Source organism: Coptis chinensis, chromosome 5 (assembly GCF_015680905.1).
Source record: "Coptis chinensis isolate HL-2020 chromosome 5, ASM1568090v1, whole genome shotgun sequence".
Taxonomy (NCBI): Eukaryota; Viridiplantae; Streptophyta; class Magnoliopsida; order Ranunculales; family Ranunculaceae; genus Coptis; species Coptis chinensis.
In genome coordinates, this window is record NC_141460.1 from 87,924,926 (window position 1) to 87,951,700 (window position 26,775).

At 36.3% G+C, this 26,775-nt stretch overlaps 1 protein-coding gene and 1 long non-coding RNA gene across 26 annotated transcripts; one reads left to right on the plus strand and one right to left on the minus strand.

Annotated features, from left to right (window-relative positions):
• The first annotated feature begins 6,235 nt into the window (after positions 1-6,235).
• LOC147499770 (uncharacterized) lies at positions 6,236-26,050 on the plus strand. Of its 24 annotated transcripts, none has more exons than XR_015196053.1 (7): positions 10,095-10,717; positions 10,901-10,962; positions 14,676-14,737; positions 18,692-18,831; positions 18,914-21,398; positions 21,488-21,568; positions 22,334-26,050. It is a non-coding gene; the product is annotated as an uncharacterized LOC147499770 (long non-coding RNA). The 24 variants fall into 24 exon arrangements; XR_015196062.1 differs by lacking the exon at positions 21,488-21,568 and having other exon boundaries at positions 10,096-10,717; positions 22,495-22,542; positions 22,640-26,050; XR_015196058.1 differs by having other exon boundaries at positions 10,096-10,717; positions 18,914-19,081; positions 19,430-19,515; positions 19,897-26,050.
• On the minus strand, positions 22,973-26,398 carry LOC147499771 (receptor kinase-like protein Xa21). 2 transcript variants are annotated; one of them, XM_086561548.1, is made up of 3 exons: positions 25,666-25,806; positions 23,689-25,546; positions 22,973-23,528 (listed from the first exon to the last, which is right to left on the minus strand). In XM_086561548.1, the coding sequence occupies exons 1-3, from the start codon at positions 25,675-25,677 to the stop codon at positions 23,116-23,118; spliced, it is 2,283 nt and encodes a 760-aa protein (XP_086417674.1). In that variant the 5' UTR covers positions 25,678-25,806; the 3' UTR covers positions 22,973-23,115. The 2 variants fall into 2 exon arrangements, with proteins under 2 accessions (XP_086417674.1, XP_086417673.1); XM_086561547.1 differs by having other exon boundaries at positions 23,689-26,398.
• Between the last annotated feature and the right edge of the window lie 377 nt (positions 26,399-26,775).

Consider the following 26,775-nt stretch of genomic DNA (forward strand, 5'->3'; position numbering starts at 1 on the left):
TATTGCTATTAGGCCTTTGTTGGAAGTAGGTATTACAAATCCTCCTCATTGGCGGCAAAAGGATGGCTGCGCAACATGGTTTTCGAGTTTTGGATCACCATCTCAGTTCTATTCAAACCTCCCAATACCATATAGTAGTGTACATATGCAACAACAATGAATATTGACTTCAGTGGGAGTTTTATAAATTTAAAATCCACTTTTGACGTGATAGAAATACCCCAGTGTGAAAATATTCATAGAATTTCATCCTCTGCCTCATTTCCAATGTAAAAATACTTAAATACAAAGAAGATGCAACAGAAGAATCAGAATGTTTCCATAACTTATCCAATACATTAACCATACATATATCTAACAATTTCACCTAACCAACTCCTAATGGGTTTTTTTCCCTACATATCTTAAACAGGCAGATAATCCAAAATTTTGCTACAGTTAATCACGTCATGTTTACATTATCCCCAAGAAAGGCAAAAAGATTGATTTTTTATCTCGAGAACAATTACGTAACTGAACCACAAACAATCCAATTCGATCAACTTTAAGCACAAGCATTACAATGTCTCTAGCTAATTTCCAACAAAATGAGCTATCATTAGTCCTTTCCTAGTCCCATCTAGTTCATTTTATATAATAAACTTCACATCTTATATCTTGAATTCAGTAACCAAACAAACAGAGGACTTTGAAATTATAGAAATATCCCAGACAAAAAACAAGATACTATAAAGTGATGTTCCATACTTCCATGCACGACAGAGAAAGAAAATAGGTTGAAACTACTGATGCTGAAGAAAAGAGGAGGTGAAATTCTTACAAGTTGTCCACCTTGAATGATGGGAGAGCTTATAATCCTAAAGAAAGATGACCCCTTCTCCTCTGAACCACCCGGCTTAGTAATATGTTCTTGGCGTTTCTTTGAACTATGCTGCATTTTGGATGGGTAAAGAAGTTGAAGGATGTGATAAGTTTTCTAACTTCAGAAGACGAACAAATTAAGACCAAACAACAACAATTTGTGAAGAACAAAGAGCAAATGGTATTAGTCCTCAAATGGCTTTTATGGAGTTTGGCCTGTGCTTCTTTAGCTTTGTGTACATAAACGTGAATTGAATGTAGGCACTGATCGAGTTTGCAGTGATGTTCTGTTTCATGCAGATGGACTATAGTATCTCTAGTACTACTACCCTGCACCATCCAATTCATCAGAAATTGAAACTGGCCAGTTACTTGCGTTCAACTTCATGTTTCTGAAGAAGGCAAAATATTTTCATTTGTTTTGACTTTGCTTCCAAATGACTTGTGAACAAAGCCACAACAAGAAATGGTTAACTATGGACCTTTGGTCCTTGACTATTAAGGCAAAAGTGGACTGGCCTGATTCCAACAAGAAAAATAAGTGGACTGGCCTGATTCCAACAAGAAAAATAAGTGGACTGGCCTCCATAGTACAGTTTCCTAACAGAGGACTCTTTAAAGCGGGCATGCATGCCGCAACTACAATGTGTTAGACACCAGATTGCCAGAACCATCTAGCCCATGGAATACGTACATGTGGCTGCAGCGCGACCTTTTCAAAGAATCTGGCAGAATAGGCTGTTTTTTTTATAAAATTATCGGATGATGATTAGATCAATAGACGTCATACTCCTTTAATTTTGTGACAAATAATATAGTGTGTAAGCAGTTTTTGTTGGTTTAATTTCTGGTGTTGGTTAAGAAGATTTTTGAAAAATCGTGCTTGAGAATTTGGTCTCGAGGCTTGAATAAGATTTTTAGATCTGCGAGTCTGCTTTCCAATACAATTGGATTCACCTTGTTTCGATATTTTCACAGTAAGTTACAACTGTTTTAGTACATAATGATCAGTCTGGATTTTTCTGACAAAGTTCTGTGTTTGGTGGCGTTCTGTGCATTTTCTGTTGGGAACCTCATTTCATGGCCTGAAATTTAGTTGTAAACAATCTAGTGTAGGTTCATACCCAATTTACCTTGTACTAATCCGAGTTATACAAATAAAGTCATGACAGTTTTAGTGCAAATAGGTCAACCAGGATTTTTCTGACGAAGTTATGTGTTTGGTGGCGTTCTGTGCATTTTCTGTTAGGAACCTCCTTTCATTGCCTGAAAGTTAATTGTAAACAATTTAGTGTAGTTTCATACCCAATTTACCTTGTGCTAATCCGAGTTATACAAATAAAGTTATGACAGTTTTAGTGCAGATTGGTTCAATATTTTTTTATTGAAATCCAACAAATATTTTTTATGTCGTAGGGGCAACCCGAAAAAAAAAGACCTATAAAGGTAAGCAAATACCTAGGTTGTTGGAGTGGGTTGAAGTGCTTGGAGACAATATTGCTTGTGGTAACATACAAAAACTGGTCTTCTTCTGATAGATGAGGACGCGCCACGATGGCAAGTGAGATGGACATGTCATCACAGTTTCGATTCGATATTTTGCTTAGGGAAGGCATGCATATCCATGTGGATAGCTTTTTACCAACTAGTAACGAGGGTGGAGGCTCCCACACTGCTACTTCCCAACCATTAAGTCAGTCTGCCCGTCCAAACAAATTGCCTCAGAAGAAGCGCAAGAGCATGGAAGGTGAAGGCAATGATGTTATAGAGGCATGAGACTTGTTATGTAGAATGTGGCAGATTCTTTGCGTGCGAGGAGTGAAATTGAGCGTGAGAGAACTGAAATTGAGCGTGAGACGATTGCAGTTGAGGTTAGTAAGAACAATGCTCTAGCCCTTACATGGGACCAAATTTGTTTAGCCATTGATGAAATTGATGTGTTGGATAAGGAACAAAAGATTGCAGCTATAGAGTTGTTTTCACAAGATGGTGCTGAAAACCTATAAATGTTTTTTCTCAAGATGAATATCAATAAGCATGCTAGTTGGTTATTGAAGAAGCTTGGTGATAATTGAGTGAATGGATTCTCAAGTCTTTTGTGGTTGTTTTAGATACACTTTGGATATGCTTTCATGTGTTTTTTTTTATTTTTTATAATGAAGTGTTAAAGTCTTTTGTAGTATTTCAGATCTATTAACTATTTTGGATGTTATCAAGATTATTGTAGTATTTTATTATTGTTTTAGTGAATGCAACAATAGTTTATGTGTTTAAGGGAGTTCTCTATTATTATTGTTAGACAATATTATATATGAGTTTGTAGGTGTCATATAAGTGTTCATACTCCTAAAACAGGGTAGTTTTTTTTTTTTTTTGGTTATATATGCTAAATTCATTTTAATTTACAAGTTTCATGTACATATCTGCAAAATAAAAAAGGTTATGCTATTTTTTTTTTTTTTTGTTTTTTTCTAAGAGCAATGAGTTTTGGAGAAAAATGATAAGTAATATGGATGAATTATTCATGTTTCCAGTTCCTTTTCCTTTCTACAGTTTTTGCATAACTAACATGATTATTCATTTTCTCAGTTTTACTTTCCTTTCCACATTTTACCAAAGAGACACATATTTGAAATTCTTTCCATTCCATTCCTTTCATTTCCATTAGTATTTATTACCTTTCATTTCAATTAGTAAAATTTTAACAAATGCCAACATTGGAAAGAGTTTTTTGACATTTGGGGGATAACACACGGTTAAAAAATCCCGAATAACTAATCCTTTTGATTTCACTTCTTCGTTCCCAAACGCTGCGACGCTTCATTTTAAACTTACTCAGTTGCTTCATCAGTCTCTCTCTATAAATGGTCATTCCTTTATCAGGTTTACAGACTACAGCGGTTGTCATAAAAATCAGGAAAAAGGTAAACTAAAAGAGACAGTCTGAAAATTAATTATTTTCAGTTTTCACCTCGCTGCTTCATTTGCAAATAGAGCGACACTTCATTTCAAATCGTCATTCCTTAATTTATCATCAGTTTTAAGACGATTTCTTCCCAACAATCGAGCAAATTAGCAAACGGTTTCTTCAGGTGCGCCCTTCTTCTATTTTCTTCTTCTTTTTTTTTTTTTTTTTTTTTAATTTCACGTTCGTTTTCTCTATGTTGTTTGACAAAATGCCTAGGAACACTTTACTTCCGCATTTCTCTATTAACTATATGATATTGTTTATGAAATTGCCTAAGAAGATTTTACTGCCGCCTTTTTCACTTATCTATATGTTCTCACCAGGCATTCGAGTTCTAGGCAATTATATTACACTTCAATTTAATCACTATCGTATAGTGAAAGTTTTTGTTTAGTGAATCGGGAAACTTTTCATTTGTATTCACAATCCTATAACTTCTATTATTTTCGTAATTAAAGATGAAATGGATAGACATGATCCTTTACCATGTGTAATGTATTTTATACTGTAAAAATTCCGTTCTTTTAACATATTTAGTCTATAAGCATGTTTCTTACTTGCTTCTTAACTATAAATGCACTTAGTGTTTTGCTGTACAATAATATTTCTATCTCGAAATCAACTTGATGATGGAAAAACATATATTGGATACAGATTTTCTGAGGAGGGTGAAAGTTCAAAACAAGTGTTTTTCAAGTGTGTCAGCAGGGGGTCGTTATTGAAGATGGTGAAGACTAATGATGTAGACATGGAGTTCAAGTCAAGCCCATGGATTGCATTAGGTGGGCCTTTTTTAGTTGGTTTATTTTATTTAGTTATTTGCTATGTGGCATTGGTTTGCTTTGTTGTCAGTTAGTATAAATAAGAGCTTATGGTTAGGGTTTTAGGGAGTTGTTTTAGTTGTGTTTATGTGTGTTATGAATTATTGAGTGATTATCAATAAATATAAAACTTTTAGGGTTTTACAAAGTGTAGATTTTGATTAAGTGTTGCTTCCGCCATTTCAATCTACATTATTTGGTATCAGAACGTCTTGATTTTTGGGAGATTGTGCAGAAATTACTATTCACATGGTACTGTTCATCGATGCACTATTTGCAAAACACTCTTCGCCGAACACTGTTACGGTACTGTTCACTCGATTTATTCATTTAAAAAAAAAAAATTTGTTATTATGGTGAATCACAAAGCAACTCGAGGTCGTCCTCCATCCATAGATACTCACATGTCTATATGAATAACATAACACAGATGTTCCAGAACCTGATCGAAGCAAAGTTTCCAGTCCAAAGAGATGTGCAACCACCTCCACCACCACAAAATAATGGTTCAGTGGCTAGTACTGATGATGCATCTCAAGTTGATGGTTCAATCCCAAATTGCTAACAAGCGGTTCAATCCTCTTCTGAACCCTTTTGCACCTACAGATTCAGAAAACAACGGAGAGAACAGAGTTGGCAGGAAAAATAACACCAACATGGAACCTCTTCTCAATGAGGAACGTGAGGGTGTACCGCTCAATGATGGCGCCGCTCGGCTGCCGGCAGGTGTTAAAGCCCCACCTATTGGGCGCTCCACCAATCTTTGATAAGTATGAAGATGAATCTCTTTTTTATAAGTACGAAGATCTGATTTAGGAAAATTTTGTGAATAATTTTGACAAATGAAGTGATTTGTTTTTCAAAAAAACACGATTGCAGGCTTGGATTTCCTTAAAGAAAGTCACATATATTGGTGAAGTTACAAGCTTTCAAGATGAGCCATTGGTACCGAAATTTTTTTGGTGCATCTTCTGGTTATTGTTTTCATAATATGTGTACAAGAGCATGTTGTAGGTTACTGATTTTAAGCCAGGGAAGCTACTACAAAAGAAAAATTCATGATCGGATTCCTTTCAGCTGGGGTATTGGCCGATTTCCTAAAACTTGTGGACGTAGTTCTCTTTACCTGAAGTTTTTGTTGATTAGAAATTCGATAACGAATTTTTTTGGTTGGGGAGAATGATGTAGACATAGAGTTCAAGTCAAGCCCATGGGTTGCATTAGGTGGGCCTCTTTTAGTTGGTTTATTTTATTTAGTTATTTGTCACGTGGCATATTTTTATTGGTTTGATTTGTTGTCTAAGAGTTTATGGTTAGGGTTTCAAGAAGTTGTTTTAGTTGTGTTTATATGTATTATGAATTATTGAGTGATTATCAATAAAAGTGAGGCTTTTAGGGTTTTACGAAATGTAGATTTTGATTAAGTGTTGTTTCCGCCACTTCAATCTACATTAACTAATCGTAGTTTTAGATGATTGTTATGCAGTAAATGTTCTTAATTAACAGACGTAGTTTACAAATGTTGTGTTATGGATTTTTTGTATCATTCATTCTTATATGGGACCGGAACAACAAAGTTTGTCATTTCTATGACTCAAATATACACCAACCAAGTAAGGAGATACGGTACCTTCCATTATCAAAAAGGGATCCAAAAGGTTACTTTTTATTCTTTATATACCCCCTCAAGTTGCTGTATTCTTACGCCAAGTATTTGACAGCAAGTAACAAAGTTGGAGATTGAGAATGGTGAAGTAAGTAAGTGATTTTCATCTCTTCAAACTATCTAATTACTTAATTAAGGATTTGTTTGTTTCTTAATTAATAGTTTTGCACTCTATGACAAATCAGTTTTTACTAAAACACCTAGTTTTCTTAAAAAAAGAAACCCCTAGATTCTTGAGTAACCACTTTTACACATCATCTGAAATCCTGGTTTAACACCTGTTTTTAGTTCAAAATTTTGTCAAGTATGAGAGCCTGGGAGTTTATTTTTTCACAGCCTTCTTGAGAATTTTTTTAAACGAGGACAATGTGGGAACTTTTGTGAACGAAATTATTATTCTTGAAGGTGGGGGGAAAAATTCCCTTGTTTGCTCATATTATTCTTGGGCTTCCGGTGGGAAAAGTTCTCTTATAAAAAACCTTTTTTTCAAATTGTTGTTTTTCGTTTGTTGGTGGGTGTCACTTGGTAGTTAAAACTTTTATGAGATAAGAAACATTTGTAAATATATTCTCCTACCCTCGAAGATCATGCATTATTGTGAAGTTGTGGGAGGCAACTTGAAAAGAGGGAGGGGCATGGGAGAATCTAAAGTGGTGTTTCTTATGTCATGAAAGTTTTACTATTATTTTGTACTACAGCAAAAACTATGTGGGTGTGTGTTGGTTTCTATCGGAAAGAAATTGTATTTGAAATCTACTTTAAAGTATGAAGATGGATGGGAAAGTTAATTACTAGTATACTGCAAAGCAGTGAGAGTGAGCGGAGCTGCGGAGTGAGAGAGAGAGAGCGCAGTTTTGGGTGGGTGAAGAAGGAGAGAGAGATGGGTTCTGGGCGGAGAGAGAGATATTGGAGAGAAGAAAGAGTGTTTGCGAAGAAGATGAGGAGAGAATGAGGACAGACAGAAACCTACCAAATAGAATTTTGGGCCACATCCCCCCCCCTCAGCCTAGATCGTTTGCTCCGCTCACTTGATTATCTACCATCAAGGAAAGTTTGTTGATGGGACAAGTTACATATATGAATGAGCAAGAGGGAACTTTTGTAAAAGAAGTTTAATCGTGAAATATCTACTGAAACGTAGGGCCAATCAAACATATCCTAAAAGTCCAGATTTTACTAGTGTTTTTTTTTATATGTAATTAGATATTAGTCCTTTTAGGTCAAATGATTTTTTCTCCATTATTAGTATATAAATAAAGCATGTGTTTGATTGCATGGGAGAATGTTTATGGGTTAGTAGTTGAAATTTTCATGAGTTGGGAAATATTTGTAAACAAAATCTCCCGCCCTCAAGGTTATCACAGAAAAGTTGTGGGAGGTGACTTGAAAAGAGGGGAGGGGCGTGGGAGAAATTTTAAGGAAGTTTCTTATGTCATGAAAATTTTCTACTACTAAGTGAGAGTCACCTAAGTACTTTTAGTTATGTAGGTCATATTTTTTGTATTTTCATGATTCCCTACTGTTTATCGAAAACTTGAAAAAAAAAAAAAGGCAAGTTTTGCGCTGCTGGATTTTCTCAAAGTGTTTTTTTTTTTCATTCCAATTATTAAAGCAAGTACTTGCACTAGTAGGTGTGTTTGATTTCACATGGGGAATTTTCCTATTGGAACCCACTTTGGCTCAAAATTTTCCTGGAGTATGAGGATAGTGCATGAGATTATTATTTTCCACCTTTAGGGAAAACTTTGATGGGAAAAAGTTATCTATGGAGGAAAATTTGGGAATTTTTGTGAAAGATTTCCTCCTTGAAAGCTCCTGAAGGTGGGAAAAAAACAATCTCTTGTGTGATTCTGTTCTTTTGAAAGTTTGTACCAAAAAGTGGGATTCCCATGGGAAACTAAACACGCCCTGTTTTCTTAATGCTTAGTACGGAAAAAAAAACCCTCAGATTTTACTGTTTTTTTTTTCTTAAATGTAATCAGATATTACTCTTGTTTTTTACATTTTTTTTCCCTATTATATATATTTGAGAGTATATTGAATATTCATGGTATGTATCACTTTGTAGTTGAAACTTTTATGAGATAGGAAACATGCGTAAATATATTCTCCCACCCTCATTAAGTTGTGGGAGGAGACTTAGAATGAGGGAGGGGAATGGGAGAATTTCAAGGGAGTTTTCTGTCTCATGAAAGTCCTCTAGTACATAGTGAGTGGTACCTAAGAAAATTCTTCTGCTCAATTAAACATAGCTAAAGTTTTTAAAAACATAATTTTACCGAAAGCAAAATAATATATATATATATATATATATATATATATATATATATATATATATATATATATATATATAATTTTCTTTAAATGTTTTACTTATTTTTGGAATTTAAAACAGTAGGTTTTCCTCAATTAGCGACATTTGAGGACTTATGTGCTTGGTATTCTTTTAAATTTGCAAACTTATTTTGGGCGGAATGCGAACTAGAGCAGGAGATGTTTGTGAACATGGATGCTCTTTCCACCACCAAAGTTGTACTTAGACCGACTCAAAGCAGAAAATAATTTTGCAGTTTCAAAATGAAACCAACGTTTTCATGGGATATGGACCCTTTTTGGGTAGAATTTGGTGGTGGAAATCCCTCCATCTCCTTTAAGCTGTTTAATTTTTACTTTTTATGACAGGTGATATTACCAAGCACATAAGTCCTCAAATGATAATTGAGGAAAACCTAAAATATTTAAATTCCAAAAAAATATATATATATATATATATATAGAATTTTCTTTAAATGTTTTACTTATTTTTGGAATTTAAAACAGTAGGTTTTCCCTCAATTAGCTTACATTTGAGGACTTATGTGCTTGGTATTCTTTTAAATTTGCAAACTTATTTTGGGCGGAATGCGAACTAGAGCAGGAGATGTTTGTGAACATGGATGCTCTTTCCACCACCAAAGTTGTACTTAGACCGACTCAAAGCAGAAAATAATTTTGCAGTTTCAAAATGAAACCAACGTTTTCATGGGATATGGACCCTTTTTGGGTAGAATTTGGTGGTGGAAATCCCTCCATCTCCTTTAAGCTGTTTAATTTTTACTTTTTGCGTATTGGTGAAGTATTTTGTTTTCATTATGCATGATAAATCTTGTGGAGTTGTGGCAATGCTTTTAATTGAAACTAGTGCTTTGTCTTTTATGTTATATATCGTTACTAATCTCTAAATGTTTCACTTTAAGTACTTGTCTTGGTTTGAGCACGGGGTCAACGCAGTTAGCACATTTATGGAAAAGAATTGAAACGCAAGCCCGTCTCTGGGTCACTTATTGAGGAAAACCTACTGTTTTCAATTCCAAAAATCCTCAAATGTGCCCTTTTAATTGCTCTTTTGGACTTCGATCTGTGAAGGTGATTCGGTATCTTTGAAAATCTTTCGCTTTTTGTTCATATATATATATATATATATAGAATTTTCTTTAAATGTTTTACTTATTTTTGGAATTTAAAACAGTAGGTTTTCCTCAATTAGCGACATTTGAGGACTTATGTGCTTGGTATTCTTTTAAATTTGCAAACTTATTTTGGGCGGAATGCGAACTAGAGCAGGAGATGTTTGTGAACATGGATGCTCTTTCCACCACCAAAGTTGTACTTAGACCGACTCTAGCAGAAAATAATTTTGCAGTTTCAAAATGAAACCAATGTTTTCATGGGATATGGACCCTTTTTGGGTAGAATTTGGTGGTGGAAATCCCTCCATCTCCTTTAAGCTGTTTAATTTTTACTTTTTGCGTATTGGTGAAGTATTTTGTTTTCATTATGCATGAGAAATCTTGTGGAGTTGTGGCAATGCTTTTAATTGAAACTAGTGCTTTGTCTTTTATGTTATATATCGTTACTAATCTCTAAATGTTTCACTTTAAGTACTTGTCTTGGTTTGAGCACGGGGTCAACGCAGTTAGCACATTTATGGAAAAGAATTGAAACGCAAGCCCATCTCTGGGTCACTTATTGAGGAAAACCTACTGTTTTCAATTCCAAAAATCCTCAAATGTGCCCTTTTAATTGCTCTTTTGGACTTCGATCTGTGAAGGTGATTCGGTATCTTTGAAAATCTTTCGCTTTTTGTTCATCTATCATTGACTATTATCATTAATATGATCTTGCTTTTCTTCTTTGACAAGTCCTGCTATCTGGTGTTTCTTTTTTCATTTTCGGTTGAGGTATCTGTTGGATTTCTCTTTGGACAATGATTACTGCAGTCGTTACTAAGTTGTATCTGATCCGTCAGCTGTTACATGTTTACCGGATTTTGGCTGGATTCCTTGCTTGTTCCATTGCCTACTTGATAATGTTCAAGCTACTCATCACTAGCTTTGGGTCGATAGAACTATTCTCGTCTTGGTAGGGAAGAAGACAAGCACTACTTTCTTGTCAAGTAGAACTGTTTTAGAGTTGGGTCAAGGCTAAGGAGTTTTCTTACTTTATAGTTCACTACTGATCAGATTAGTTTAGCTGGCAAAATATGTGGAATTGGAGATATGTAGAATTATTGTTTGCTGTTGACATCTCTGATTTCCTTGCCAGGTCAATTTTGTTACAAACTACAAGTCGCAAGCACTGTTTATGATCAATCTTCACGGGGACAGGTAATTTCTCTATTTTCCAGTGTTCAGTTCCTATGATGTGTATTTGACAGTGGTCATTTGCTCTAAAACATCTCTAATAGACTACAGTGCAAACTTGCATAAGTATTGATTTTGACTAAATTTGACGTTTTATATACATTGAACCTCTAATGTCCTGGTTTTAATTATTCTTTAGGCCTTTTATCGATCATAAAAAAGAAATCTTTAGATTTTTCATCTATGGTGAGCGACCGTAGTTAAGTATTATTGGACTTAAAGTGCCTAGGATCTAGGCTTACCCCTAGTTCCTAGGTTCACCCCAAGCGCCTAGCCAGATCAAGCTCGCTCCTTTAAATGCATAGGTTAGAGTTGTCCGATAATCGAACCTTTACTCTGCGGCTTATGGGTCATTAGATAGCCTCTCTCTCTCTGTACTACGTTAACTAGCATATTTGATCATTGTGCTATTTTAAATACTCCTTAATTCAATTTACTTGGATGGAGTTTAGTTATCTTGTATATACGTAAAACTTCAGTAACCTATTTTGAGTTGATTGTTTGAGCGTGGTACATATGAATGAAGTAACTTCGTAATGCTCAGAGGGGCATACTTCTCTTGATGAGACATAATTTTTGGGTAGCAAAATTGAAAATTCTGATCTTCCTCTAAAATGCTTTACTGAAAAAAAAAAAAATGTACCAGGATTTCTTTCGGTAACAATATTCAGTATTGACTTTAATTCAAAAAATCATGTTGTACTCGGAATAATCTTTGGTTGCAGAGTCGTGCTCTTTACAAGGTAATGAGGAGATTTCCCAGTTACGTTACAGATTAGTTTAAATTTGAACCGTGACTTACTCAATTGATCGAGTCTGGTTAAGTCTGTCATGTTGAACAACGTAACATATAGCAATTGGCATTGAGAGAAATTCTGCGCTCGTTCTTAGGTTTCTTTTTCCCTTTTTTTTTTTCCACGCAAGTAAAGAATTTTATTAGAAATAAATGAAAGTGAGAGACATTGCTTTACATCATACATTAATTAAACCTATAGTAAGTCGTGAAAGGACTTTCTATACGTATCACAAAGTCAGGTCTGTTTGTGCTCCAAGATATGGTTCCTAGTGGCATTGAAGAACCCTTTCTGGCTGCTGAATGTGCTCCAAAATTGCCCTCCCGCTAGATGTGAGTTAGTTTCAGTTCTTTTAAACTCTTGGTGGCGTGTTTCCATCGAGCTCGAAACGACCATGGTATAGCATTCCCTGAGAAGGCCTTGACCACAGCATGTGAGTCTGCCTCTATCCATATACGGTTCCAGTTCGTGTCTTTAGCTTTCTCCGCCTGCCAAGACAATGACTATGCACTCAACCTGGTATGAGGTGACATTACCGAGGCCAACTGCTAAGACCCCCACCATTGCTAGTTCTTTATCCCTGAAAACGAGAACAGAACCATCTGTGTTACATTTAATTATCGAGGCCAAGGGGAGAGTCCAGAACACCTCATGGATACATTGGGGTGGATTGCCTTTACTCTTCACTTCTAGTCGGTGAGGTTTCTTTCCTTTGTATCATGCCTGGTGTGCAATGTTGATTCAGCACTTATGTGGCATCTATATATATATATATAAAAAGCTCGTGCATATTCTCTCTCCTCAGAATATTGCTCTATTTTCCAAACAAGCAATATTAGAGGCTGCTAAAAAAAGGAGGTGCACGAGACTATTATTTTCCACCTTCAAGAAAAATTTTGATGGGAAAAAGTTACACATATGGAGGAAAATTAGGGAACTTTTGTGAAAGATTTCCTCCTTGAAGCTCCTGAAGGTGGGAAAAATCCCTTGTATGCCCCTATTCCCTTGAAATTTTGTACTAAAACGCAGGATTCCCACGGGAATAATCTAAGTATGAAATTAGACACCCTGTTTTCATGGGGCTCAGATTTTCTTAATGCGTTAGTACGTATTATATGCCAGATTTTATTGGGTTTTGTTTGTTTGTTTTTTCCATTTTTTTCCTATTATATATACAAAGTATTTGAGAGAATATTCATGGTATGTATCACTTTGTAGTTGAAACTTTTATGAGATAGGAAACATATGTAAATATATTCTCCCACCCTCATTAACGAAAAGTTGTGGGAGGAGACTTAGAATGAGGGAGGGGCATGGGAGAATTTAAAGGGAGTTTTTTGTCGCATGAAAGTTCTCTAGTACATAGTGAGAGTCACCTAAGAAAGTTCTTCTGCTCAATTAGACATACCGAGAGTTTTTGAAAACATAATTTGACCGAGCCAAATAAAAAAAAAACATAATTTTCTCTACACTCTCTTATTTATTTTTGGAATTTAAAACAGTAGGTTCTCCTAATAACTGACATTTGGGGACTTATGTGCGCTTGGTATCCTTTTAAATTTGCAAACTTTTTAAGGTCGGAATGCGAACTAGAGCAGGGGATAGTTTTGAATGTGGATGCTCTTTCCACCACCAATGTTGTACTTAGACTGATTCAAAGCAGAAAATATGTTTGCAGTTTCAAAATGAAAGCGAAGTTTTCACTTGCTATGGACCCTTTTTGGGTGAGATCCCTCCATGAATTTTTGGTGGTGCAGATTGTTTCAACTTCATTTTTCTATTTTCTTAAAAAGGGTTTTTTTTTAATAAATATTATTTGTTCATTTATGCACTTATGTCTTTTTTTTTTTTTTTTTTTTTTTTTTTTGAAGTGGAAATTTTTAACAGCTACACTTTGTTTTTGATATCACCTCTCTACTTGGTATAGCAATAGTCTATTTCAACTTTCCCTGTTCTCTCTTTATCTCTTAAAACCTTTAGATCTATTTTAATCTTACTTGAAGTTGTTTAACTTCTACTTTTTGCATATTAGCGAAGTAGTTTTGTTTTCAATGTGCATGATAAATAATGTAACAATGCTTTTAATTGAACCTAGTGCTTCGTCTTTTGTGCTATTGTTACTAATCCCTAAACATTTCATTTTAAGTACTTGTCTTGGTTTCAGCACGGGGTCAATGCAATTATGACATTTATGGAAAAGAATGGTAACTAGAAAGGCAAGCCATCTCTGGGGCTACCAAATTGGACTTCTTGTGATAATTTATTAAACACTCTGTATGTCCATCCCTATCTCCCCTTGATTGTTTTAGGAAGTTAAAGAGTAAAACTGGATCTTGGAGTTACTAATTTCCCTTTGGGACTTCGATCTGAGAAGGTGATTCGATATCATGGAATATCTTTCCTCTTGTTCATCTACCCTTGGCTATTATCGTTTATATGACCTTGGTTTTCTTCTTTGGCAAGTCTTGTTATCTGGTGCTTCTTTTCTTGTTTCTTTTTTCATTTTTCGGTTGAAGTATCAGGTGGATTTCTCTTTGTACAATGTTTACTGCAGTCTTTACTAAGTTGTATTAAATCCACCCGTCAGCTGTTGCATGTTGGCCGGATTATGGCTGGATTCCTTGCTTGTTCCTTTGCCGACTTGATAATGTTCAGGCCACTCATCACTAGCTTTGGGTTGATAGAATAAATCTCTTAGTGGAAGGGAAAAAGACACGCAGCACTTTATCGTTAAGTAGAGATGTTTTAGAGTTGGGTCAGGGCTAAGGACTTTTCTTACTTTATAGTTTACTACGGATCAGATTAGTGTAGCTGGCAATATATGTAGAATTGGAGGTATGTAGTATTATTGTTTGCTATTTACATCTCTGAAATCCTTGCCAGGTCAATTTTGTTACAAACTACATATCGCAAGCACTGTTTATGGTCATTCTTCACCGGGACAGGTAGTTTCTCTATTTTACAGTGTTCATTTGCTTTAAAACATCTCTAATAGACTACAGTGCAAACATGCATCTGTATTGATTTTGACTAAATGTGACGTTTTATACACATTGAACCTGTAATATCCTGGTTTTCCTGGTTTTTCTTTTTAATTCTTAGACCGTTCTTCATCTTGAAATGGTAAGTGACCATAGTTATCCTGTTAGTATTACTGGACTTTTTTTTTTTTTTTTTTTTGATTGGTAAGCCTGTTTTTAAATGAGATCTTTTTGATGCTGGCGGGTTCGACCTTTGGTATCATTTTTACATTTGCTTGAAAAAATGGTGTTTTTAAAGAGATCAGAACTCAATAGTGTAGCGGGTTAACCCCAGACCCTGATTCATCACCCAAAGGTTTTACCAACTTATCTAGACTTAAGAGTGCCTAGGATCTAGGCTTACCCCTAGTTCCTAGGAGCACCTAGGTTCACCCCAAGCACCTAGCCAGAGCTTGCGCCTTTAAATGCAGAAGTTATAGTTGTCTGATACTCGAACCTTTACCCTGGATCATTAGATAGCCTCTCTCTCTGGACTGTGTTAACTAGCAGATTTGATCATTGTGCTATTTTAAATACTCCTTAATCCATTTAATACTTGTATTTAAGTGATCTTGTATAGATGTAAAACCTCAGCAACCCATTTTCAGTTGATTGTTGGAGTAGTGTGGTACAGGAAGAAAGTGCAGTTAAATGATTGGTACAATATGAATACTGTAACTTCTTAATGCTCAGATGGGCTTATTCCTCTTGACGAGACTTTTGGGTAACAGGATTCTGATCTTCCTCTAAAATGCTTTACCGAGAAACAAATGTACCAGGATTATTGACTTTACTTCAAAATAATATGTTATACTGAAAATAATCTTTGGTGCAGGGTAGGTGTGTGGTACTCTTTACAAGGTCATGAAGAGACTTCCCAGTTAACGTTACAGATTAGTTTAAATTTGATATCTCTGTGCATTTTTCACAGATGGATTACCTACTAAATAAAAATTTGCAGAGGTTCTTTCGTGCATGACTCACTCAATTGACCGAGTCTGGTTAAGTCTGCCATGTTAACGCCGTAACATATGGCATTGAGAGATTCTGTGCACGTTTTATAAGGGCTTCTTAAGCTAATGTACCACACTAGAATAAAACTGTTGTGTTGGAAAAACACTTTGGAGTGATATTTAATCAAGCCCGGTGTGCAATTGTTGATTCATCACTTACGTGGTATGTCAAATATATAGCATGTGCATTAAACTTGCTCTAAAATGTTGAGTAGGAGGATCTCGCTGTGTTGGCGAAGAGTAAGAAATTCGTAACTCGTAAGAGAAGCCATTTGGGACGGGCTTCTGTATGGCTAAGTCAGCTACGTACTTATACCAGTCCAGTAGACTGTTATTATTTTTATTATTTTGTTTAAGGTTGCATAAGTAGTAAGAGCATTTTTAGGAGAGACACTATCCTAGCACCAAACACCAAATTTTCAATAATTTGGTGTTTTTTCATCTTCAGGAGAGACACCTTTTAATAAAAACACCAATGCAAACACCAAATCGGCCAAAATCTCTCCTAAAACACCAAATTTGATATCTTTGGCGTTTTTTTGGTGTTTGCTTTGGTGCTGTATCAAATCTCTCTCGTGGTTTTGGAAAAACCGCGCGGTGTTCGAACACCACATGGGCTTGGGCTAGAGTGTGGGCTTTAATGGCGTGGTTTTGCGAAAACCGCATGGTCTTGGACTACACTGTGGGATTCTATGGCGCGGTGTTTCGAAAACCGCGCGGTTTATCCAAAACCGCATGCGTGATATGAATAAAAATGATACCGGAAGCTTGGTATATAAAGACATAGCAAGCGGTGTTCGATACACCGCGCGGTTTCTGGAAAGCCGCGTGGGCTTTGGCTTCTGTGGCGCGACTTTGCGAAAGCGCGTGGACTATACGGAACGGTTTATCCAAAACCGCGTCATTTGATATCAACTATTTGATATCGCTTCTAAAGTTGGTTGGTGTTGGTTTGGTTTGGTATTTGGTTTGGTTCAAATATTTGGTGTTGTTTTTAGTATCGCTCCTAAAGATACTCTAAGTCCGCTGTATTTCTACGCTGAAAGCCCTGGCTGTATTCGTAATTCCACACTTGATGCCCTATATAGTATATATGCCCCAAAAAATAAAAAAAATGTAAGCAAATATTACTCGAGTTGTTAGTTTGTGTCACTTAGAACATCTTTAGGAAAGACACTATCCTAGCATCAAACACCAAATTTTCAATAATTTGGTGTTTTTTCATCTTCAGGAGAGACACCTTTTGATAAAAACACCAAGGCAAACACCAAATCGGCCAAAATTTGGTGTTTGTTTTGGTGTTGTATCAAATCTCTCTCACGGTTTTGGAAAAACCGCGCGGTGTTCTACTTGGGCTAGAGTTTGGGCTTCAATGACGCGGTTTTGCGAAAACCGCACATGGGTTAAAAGATAATAGCACGCGATGCGCGGTTTTTGGAAAACTGCGTGGGCTTGGGCTTTTGTAGTGGGAGTCTATGGCGCGGTTTTGCGAAAGCAATGTGGACTATATGGTGTGGTTTATCCAAAACCGCGGCATTTGATGTCAACTTTTTGATATGCTCATGAAGTTGGTTGGTGTAAGTTTGGTTTGGTATTTGGTTTGGTTAAAAATTTGGTGTTTTTTTGGTATCGCTCCTAAAGATGCTCTATAGTAGTTAAAATTTTGATGAGATAAGAAACATTTGTAAATATATTCTCCCACTCCCATCCTCGAAGTTCATTACCAAGAAGTTGAAAAGAGGGAGTGGCATGGGAGAATTCAAAGAGGGTTTTCTTATGTCACGACAATTTTATACTAAGTGAGACTTACCAATGAATTTTTTTTTTTTTCCATAGAACAATTATTTTTAAAAAAAAAAAAACATGGTTTTGTCAACATGCTGTTATTTGTTTTGGAATTAAGCATGTGTAACTATGTTTTCCCCAATGTAACTCACTTTTAGAAACTTGTGTGCTTGGTTACTTTCATATTTGCAAAAAATTTATGGGTAGAATTTGAACTAGAACAGGGGATTTTTGGACATGGATTCCATCGCCAAAGTTGTACTTAAGACTGACGCAAGCCGGAAACAACATTCCAATGATTTGGACCCTTATTGGCTGGAATTCGGTGGTGGAAATCTCTCCGTGTTCTTGATATGACCCTGTTTTTAGTTTAAATTATACCTTGAAAAGGTTACAAATTTTGCAAGGTATACAGGTGCATATTGTTTCAACTTTAATTTTCCATTGTTTTCAAAAAACAAAATTTGTTTGACATTTTTCCGTTTGACTAATGTTTTTGTTTTTATCAACTCCACATCGTTTTTTTTTTCTTCAGATTTCAGTGTCAGATATCACTAAATTGTTTTTCCGATTATTATGGATATAAATAAAGCATGTATTTGATTGCATGGTTAAGTATCATTTGTATTTGAAATTTTCATGTCAAAGGAAACTTTTGTACATATAATCTCCCATTCTCAAGATTATCACAGAAAAGTTGTGGAGGAGACTTGAAAGGATATAAAGGGAGTTTCTTGTTTCAGGAAAATTCTCCAGCTAGAAAGGGAGAGTTACCTATGCAAATATTTCTGCTGTTAAACATACCTAGAATTTTGAAAAACACAATTTTCTCTAGATGCTTGATTGCTCGTACTTATTCTGGTTTTACTGGTCTTTTATGATGCTTTCAGTACTTTTAGTACTTAGGTTATGTTCTCTACGACTCTAAGTTTCAATGATTTCCTACTTTTATTTTTCTATATAAAAAGTTTTGTTTTATGTTTTGTTTTATTATTATTAATTTTTTTGCTGCCTAATGTTTGGCATAATTAATTGTACTTATCTTTCTGTATGGATGCAAAATCTGAAAAACCCTTTGCAGAGTTTGGAAATGGAATCAAAGAATTGACTTGGTTTGGGCCACTTTTGGTCGCAGTGCGGTGGTGGAAAGTGGGATCACCTTTCCTGTCCTTGACACATCTCTGATTTTGTTTAAATTCTACGAATTTGCAAGTTGAACAAGTACATATTGTTTCAACTTTATTTTTCTATTTTTGTGAAAATGTTTTTCCCTCTCCTAATGTTTATGCTTTTTTTGTATCAGAATTTTTTTGGCTGTCTGGAAATGGAAGGCGACGTTTTTTGACTGAATAGGAAACCCTTTTTAGTTGGCATGCGGTGGTGGAAAGTGGAAACACCTTTCTTCCGTGTCCTTGAATCATCCCCAGTTTTAGTTCAAATGGTATCTGGAAACTTGTATGAATTTGCAATGGTAAAAAAGCACAGATACTTTCAATTTCATTCTTCCTACTTTTGAGAAGCTCCCCCTCGCCCCTCCTAATATTTATGTATATTTTTACTTGTGTTTCTGTAGTTGTCCTAGTTTGAGCATTTGGGCGAGACAATTAGCTCGAAAACAGTGATTGTCTAACTATGATAGTATGGATACAATGCGATAGCAAGCTTCCTGGACTAGTTACCAATTTAACATCCTATTAGAACTTGTTTAACATGTTTTTGTTGATATTTGCATCTTTACTATACCGAACTCATGTTTCTTGTGATTATTTGTTTGTCTTTTGAGTTCTACAGGCTTACTTTTATTTTATTTTGTATTAAGCGTGGCTCCGCCAACTGGCAAGATCTCCGGAGGTTGTTCCCACAATCCCTCTAGTCTTGATTTCGAGCTCATAGACAGCCACACAGGTATGTGTGGGTTAAGCGGAGCATTTAGTAGGTTGAAAAAACAATGAAAACTTGATTTGACTTCCCAATATTTGATTTTTCGAGTTTTCATATCTTTTATTGAGTGTTGTAAGTTCACCACTTTGGTTTTCTTTTCCCTGGTTTTTCTTTTCCATGTTCTTTTTTATCAAACGTAATTGTGTTTATATACTTTTATTTTTAGTAACTTTCGTCCTTTTTTATTTTTATTTTGGCTCTTGTAACTTTTTTAATCTGCTTAATTATGGTGGTAAATGTCCTCTTGGGAACACTGGATGAGGACTTTCTGGGTAGGCCCACCACCGCCACACACGGGAGGGTCTTGCCCTTGTGCTTTTTTAATTTCTTCATTTGTAATTTAAGGTGGCAAATGTTCTTTTTGGGTAACGGTGGATAAAGACTTGTGAAATGGCCCAATCAAGTGATAGTGCCTATGGTGTGGGTAGGAGGTGATTGTAAACAACGTTGAAGAAGGGAAAGGTGTTGAAACTCGGAAGTGCAAATAGACCGAAAGAGTAATGCAACCAGTGGATCATTCTTGTGATTCCTCATACGTTGTATCTGCGACTACTTCTTTGGACCTCATCACATTTGTTGCCTGTTACACCGATCTTGGATTTATGGACTGCCCTTGTTGCCCACAGGAGGTTACACTCTACTTCAACGTCATTATGACCCCTGTAATATTTTTTATTAGCCTTTAACAAACTTGATTTGTTTTAATATTGTTTATTTTATTTACTTTCTTGTCTCATATTTTGTTTCATATAAACCTTCTATCTTTGTTACCGATATTTGATTTGTTTTTCACCTATTTTCTTGGTGTTTTGTGTTTTCATTTGAGCAAGTGACTTGCTGTCTTCCCTGTGGTTTATTGGCTTTTGAGGAATGATTGTCAAACAGTGGGGGTGGAGAAGGGATAGGCTCTGGAGAGGGCCATGAGGACCGAAAAAAAGGAAAAGAAATCAATGGATTATCCTTGTGGTCCATTATACCTTGTTTCTATTGCCACTAAGACTTTGTACTTGTGGCCATTTCATCAGATCTTGTACTTATCCTTCTGCAGCATTTGAACATCCACACCATGTGATCCAACATGTCCTCTTTGATGTATTGTTATTCTCTCGCCTATTTTATATCTTCTCATATTTTTATTTCTTCTTTGTGTTTCTGGAGCTTCCTTTTGTGATGACCTAGTAATGTGAAGAAACACAAAACAAAAGTTTCGAAGCTTCAGTCTTGTTGTGGGTTAATGTGGATCTCCTTGATTGTGAAGAGATGATAAATAAGGGAAACAGTTGTACTGTTAAAGTCCAGTACTCATAGAAGAATTTGTGTCAATTCTTATTGTGGTCGGGATATGGTGTAACCATCGGATTGAACTCTTGTAAGATACATAAAACCAGTCTGATTGTCTAACTGTATATCATTTTCCAAGAGATTGAGAAATTTGAGGGACATGGACCAAAACAAATTCATAATTTCAGAATTTCAGAAATCTCTTCAGGCCTCGGAGAGGCTCTGACTTCACAAATCAAATTGATTTTGTGATGTCCATCTAAGAAGGGTTCAGGTAGGATTATGAGACAATTTCATATTGTCATGATATACAAACTTCAGTGTGCAGGTTCTCATTTGAGGAGGCCCAACATTGAGTTAGGAAGTCCTAGAGGTGTGATTGCATTGTGAAGTTCTGCATCAAATTCAACGATTTCATATGTGCTGAGCACTTTTCTTTGTTGTTTTTAGCTGTATAATCTTTATTGCATATTCTTCTGCTCAAGTGGTCACCTTTACCAGATTTTCAGTTGTTTCATTAAAAGCTAATGCGCAGCCGCAGCGCAGGTGCAAGAGATCTGTGCCAGGTGATCTTCTTTTTCGTCATCATTAGTAGATTATACAAAATTTGTTTATACTTTTATTTTCAATATAACATCTTTGAAACCCTCGCCAGGTCAATTCTGTTACAAATTAGAATTTGCAAATTTTAGGTTTTAGTCAGCAGAGGTTGTTGTCATCATGCAATCTGAAACAGGTAATTTCGTTCTGATTTCCTCTAGAACTGACACTGAGACTACAGTGCAAAAATTGCCACAGTGTTGAGTTTGACTAGACGTTAAATGTATTGAATTTTGTTATATCCTCTTTCTTATTAATCTGTAGACATTGTACATCCTCTTTTGTTGCTAAACTTAAGACCAAGTTGTCCTGTTTATAGTAAATGAGTAAATCTCGCCTACTACATTTGACTTTGAGTTTAAGGCCATTGCTTAATTCTGCCTTGTGTTGCCTGTGCTCACCCGCCACACCTTAGCCAGGGCCTGCACTTTTCAGTGCATAGCTTTGAGCTGCTCGTTAACATTCAGGAATTGCTATTTCACGGCATATGAGGATCACTGGATAAACCCTTGGTTATAGGTCTAGCAAATTGATCCTTGTTTGGAACTTTTAGATTCTCATTAAATCTAGTGAGCTTGTGCCTTGTAGAACTTTAGTAATTTATTTTGAGTTGATTGTTTCCATTTCAAAGTTATGCCATCTTAGATCTTCTTTGAGATACACAACAAATATCAATTCGTACTTCCTTGAGTGCAAGTGGATTTTGATCTTGCCTGTAGTTAAAAACCACTGGAATAAATGGTTAAAAATTCTGGCTCATGAATATATAGATTGATATAAATAAGATATCCATCATATTAACTTGTACATATTCTTGCATTTTAGCCTTTTATGAGTGTGAAGGGTTTTAACCCTACTGTAGGTTTGTTACCTTCATCTGAATGTTAGAAACTTTTAATAGGAAGCCATGCCAATGAAGAGTGGTTGTTGGCTTGAGCAATATATACAGGGATTATTTGGTGTCATTTCCTGGAAGTCATTGCCTCGTCCTTCTTTATGGTCCAAGCTGTGCATACATTTTGGGGGTGCTCACCTTCACAAAAGTCAACATATCGTTTGCAGGTGCTTAAGATTATCTAATTAGGTGCTTTTCTCCCCGAGCGATGGCATGTAAGCCAGTCTTAGCTAGCTACTAGAAATAATCGACCTCTCACTATATTTCCGGTCATAAAGTATATTGCTTGGGTTCTTTCCTCCGATTTTGCAGGTTGCTAAAATGAGTTTACTGTGTGGGTATGAGAATGAACTTCAGATAGGAGGAGAAACACGCCATTCAGTCCCGTGACAAAAGCAACGACGTTATGGACGCGACAAACAAAACTTCGAGTCATCCAGCATCCTACAACATTTCACAGGCTTCTAACACCCCTGTATGCAGTCTTATTTATGCTTTAACCAACGTCTTCGAAGACAGTTATAACTAAGAGTGAATTATCGTAATAAGTACATCCATAACATAATTCAACTTCGAGCCAACTCATTATTTGATTTGGCTTCTTATGCTCACTATTATAAAAGTTTTAATATTAGACCAACAGCGTGCGGCTTAAACTTATTACTTCATTTGTTTCATGATCAAACCACGGTTACAGCAAGAAATGGGGATTTATTTAGCTACACATACAAGAAACTAATCTACCAACATGAACAAGAACAGGAAAAGTAATTTGACAAACAATCGAGTCAGGCAATCTTGACTGAGGCCAACTTATCACTCAATGGCTCGACGCCTTGATTATAATCCCAGATCTGATGCAATTCACTGAGGACTTCTTTCATGTTCATGCGTTCTGCAGGTGAGTCAGCAGAGCATGTGACTCCGAGTCTTATCGTTAAAATCAAACAGTCCTTGAGTCTGTCACGTGTACTAATCGCGTTTGCAATGTCAAGTAATTTATCATTTTCTTCAACAAGCACACTTGGATCCACAATTTCGACAACTTGATTCGGCAAAGCCAATTCGGCGTACTTGTGCAGGCTAACTCCGTCTACAAACATGTCGTCTGTTGGTTTTTTCCTTGTAAACATCTCTAGCAACAATATTCCAAAGCTGTACACATCTCCTTGCGTCGACACTGGACCACCCATACCATACTCTGCATATTAATTATCAATGTGAGTATAAACAATGAAATCAAGTATGATAAATACTTATTTATTTTTGTTCATCAATTACGTTATGAGCTTGCGAGAAAACAATTTCTGATACCATAATATAGTTCAAGGCTTATAAATGAATGAACGTTTCCCATTTACCTGGAGCAACATAGCCAATTGATCCTTTGAGTACAACCGTGCTGGCTAGATTTTCTGAAGAATTATACAAAGTGGCCGAATAAATCTTTGCTATTCCAAAATCAGCTACATGAGCAGTCATGTCATCATCGAGGAGAACATTGCTTGGCTTTAGATCACAATGAACAATTGTGTGTTGGAAATTGTGATGAAGATATTCAAGTGCAGAAGCAACATCTATGGCTATAGTTAGACACTGAGTGAAGTTTAAGTTTCTCCACTCAGGTTGTTTTCTATCTGCTCGTGGATGTAGCAACTCCTCTAAACTCCCATTAGGCATAAAGTCGAAAACAAGAGCTTTGAAGTTATTTCCTTGAAAATCCATACTTGAGCAAGATGTCATGATCTTAAGAAGATTTCGATGGCGAAGATTTCTCATGGCATTGCATTCAGTTAGGAAACTCTCTGAAGCTCCTTTTTGTTGAAGATGGAGGACCTTCACTGCTATTACTTCGTCGATTTCTTCAAGAATTCCTTTATACACCGATCCATAACTCCCAACGCCAATCAAATTCTCAGAAGAGAATCCATTCGTCGCTCTAAGGAGCTCTGCATAAGTGAGCCTCTTATGCTGTTCACTGGGTAATGTTGATGGAGATTTCTGCTTTTGGGGCATTTTTCTTCTGTAACAAAGAAGGACAAAACACAATAACAAGAGCAAACATACACTCCCAACAATCACAGGGACAGCCACTTTGATAGGAAAAGACTTCTTCTTTGTGTTTTGGGTGCATGGTGGGAGATTCAAATCAGGGATACCTCCACACAAGTTTTTATTTCCTCCAAGTGAAAACAAACTTGTATTTCCAAAAACCCCGTCGAGTGGAACCTGACCTTCAAACCGGTTAAATGATAAATTCAGCTTGAGGAGAGGGAATCCCTTTAAATATTCAGGAATCTCCCCTGACAAATTGTTACGAGAAAGATCAAAATATTCAAGGCCTCTTAAAGAGCTTAATGACTTCGGAATTCTTCCTTGAAAGAAATTATTATCCATGTAAAGGTTAGTTAAGCTCAAACAATTACCCAGTGAATTTGGAATGTCACCGGACAATCTGTTTCCAGAAACTGTCAGCATTACAAGATCGGTCAGGTTACCTACTTCTGACGGCAGAGAACCAGTAAGGGAATTTTGATCCAGATTTAAGGAAACTTTAAGGGAGGATAGACCAATAACTTCTTTGGGTATCATACCGTTTAGGTTATTATGAGAAAGATTGAGGAGTAATAAGTTTTGACAGTTTGCAAGAGAAGGTGGTATGCTTCCACTGAAATTGTTATCACCTAATTGGAGTTCTGTTAATTTACTCAAATTACCAAGAGAAGCTGGAATTTGGCCTGAAAACTTGTTCCCTTGTAGATATATCTTTTGTAGTTTGCCGAGCTTTCCTATAACTGCAGGGATGGTGCCGGTAAGATTGTTGCCAAACAGATAGAGTCTTTCTATGTTCAGTAAGTTTTCAATTCCTACTGGAATACTACCATATATTTGATTATCTCCTGCATCAAAATAGGTGAGGTTTCTGGACAAATTAGACATTGATTCTGGTAATGGACCTCTGAGCAAATTTTTGTCAAATTGTACCTTTTCTAAATTGCTACAATTGGTTAGAGAAGTTACGAATTCCAAATCGTTGCCCCCTTCGCTTCCTAGTTGATTTTCTTGCAAAAATAGGGTGCGAAGACTTTTCAGTTTTCCTAAATCCGATGGAACTGGACCAGTGAAACCATTTTGGTAGAGTGCAATATCTTCCAGTGTTGTAGCATTGGATAATGAAACTGGAATAAGGCCAGTGAAATTGTTTATTCCCCAGTATATCTGCTCGATACTAGGAAGAGTAAGGCCAATATTTGGAGGAAGGCTTCCCTCTAGTTGGTTGTCAACAACTGAGAAAATAACCAAGTTTGAGAGGTTGTAAAGGCAAGAAGGGACCTTACCTGTGAAACCATTGCTACCAACTTGAAACAAGCTTAAGTTCCTACTGCGGCATAGGTCGTCTGGAATGCTTCCCAGCAAATTGTTTCTCGAAAGTGAAAGAAGTGCAAGAGTTGATATGTTCCCAAGAGATGGTGGGATGTATCCACTTAAGTCATTCAAGGCAAGACCCAATCCTTCCAGTTTTGATAGAGATCCAAGCTCAACAGAAACGTTCCCAGAGAACTTATTGTCAATGAGATTGAGGACTCTTAAGTCGGAACATTGAGTGAGATTTACTGGGATTTTACCGTTGAAGGAATTGTTACTGAGGGAGAGTTGTTGTAGACGTGACAAGCGACCAATCTCTTGCGGGATTTCACCACGGAAGTTGTTCTGACTAAGAGTGAGTGTTGTAAGGAAGGTGAGGTTTCCTATATAAGGAGACAGAGTACCTTCAAGTTTTTGAGATTGCAGGTCCAAACTGGCAACTCTATCACGGTCTTGAAGGCTGCACGTTATTCCTTTCCAATTACAGTGGTGAAATGAGTCATTCCAGGAAACTAAAGCTCCCAACGGATCGACTACTTGGGACTTGAAGGCTAGTAATGCAAAACGATCCGCCGCGTTTCTAGATGAAGGTGTCACTTGTGCTGAGCCTTCCTTAATTGATTTTATCAAGATCATGCATACACAAAACAACCGGTATGATTGTCTGAAGAAAGCCAGATGAAAGAATGTCCCTGGTGAAGGCATGGCTGTGACTGCCGTATGCCAGAAGTAGTCGAGTAGAATGGGTGATATGAGACTTAAAAGTAATTCCACAAGAAGATATTGAAGAATTTAAATATCTTTGCTGCTGAATAGTCAGAGTGGATTATTGGAGCCAGTTGATTTCTAAGCACACTTGAGAGTTGAGACTCTTAGCGCAAATCGAGCCACATATTAACCTGTTTCCAGACGCACTTGAGTCTTGGTGACTCAAAATATTTTGTGTCAAGACGTCAACCTCTTATCCAAATCAATCTACAAAAGAAAAACGAAAGTCTTCGTCCTAGTTTGTATATATTAAGAGTTCTAACATACAATTTTTTGTGGTTGTTTCGTTTAAATAGTGACATGAATAAATTAAA

Coding starts and splice junctions, on each gene's coding strand:
- LOC147499771 (XM_086561547.1), bottom strand. CDS start 26,398: ATGCCTTCACCAGGGACATTCTTTCATCTGGCTTTCTTCAGACAATCA. Junction 23,529..23,688: donor AATTGGCTATGTTGCTCCAG/GTAAATGGGAAA, acceptor ATTAATATGCAG/AGTATGGTATGGGTGGTCCA.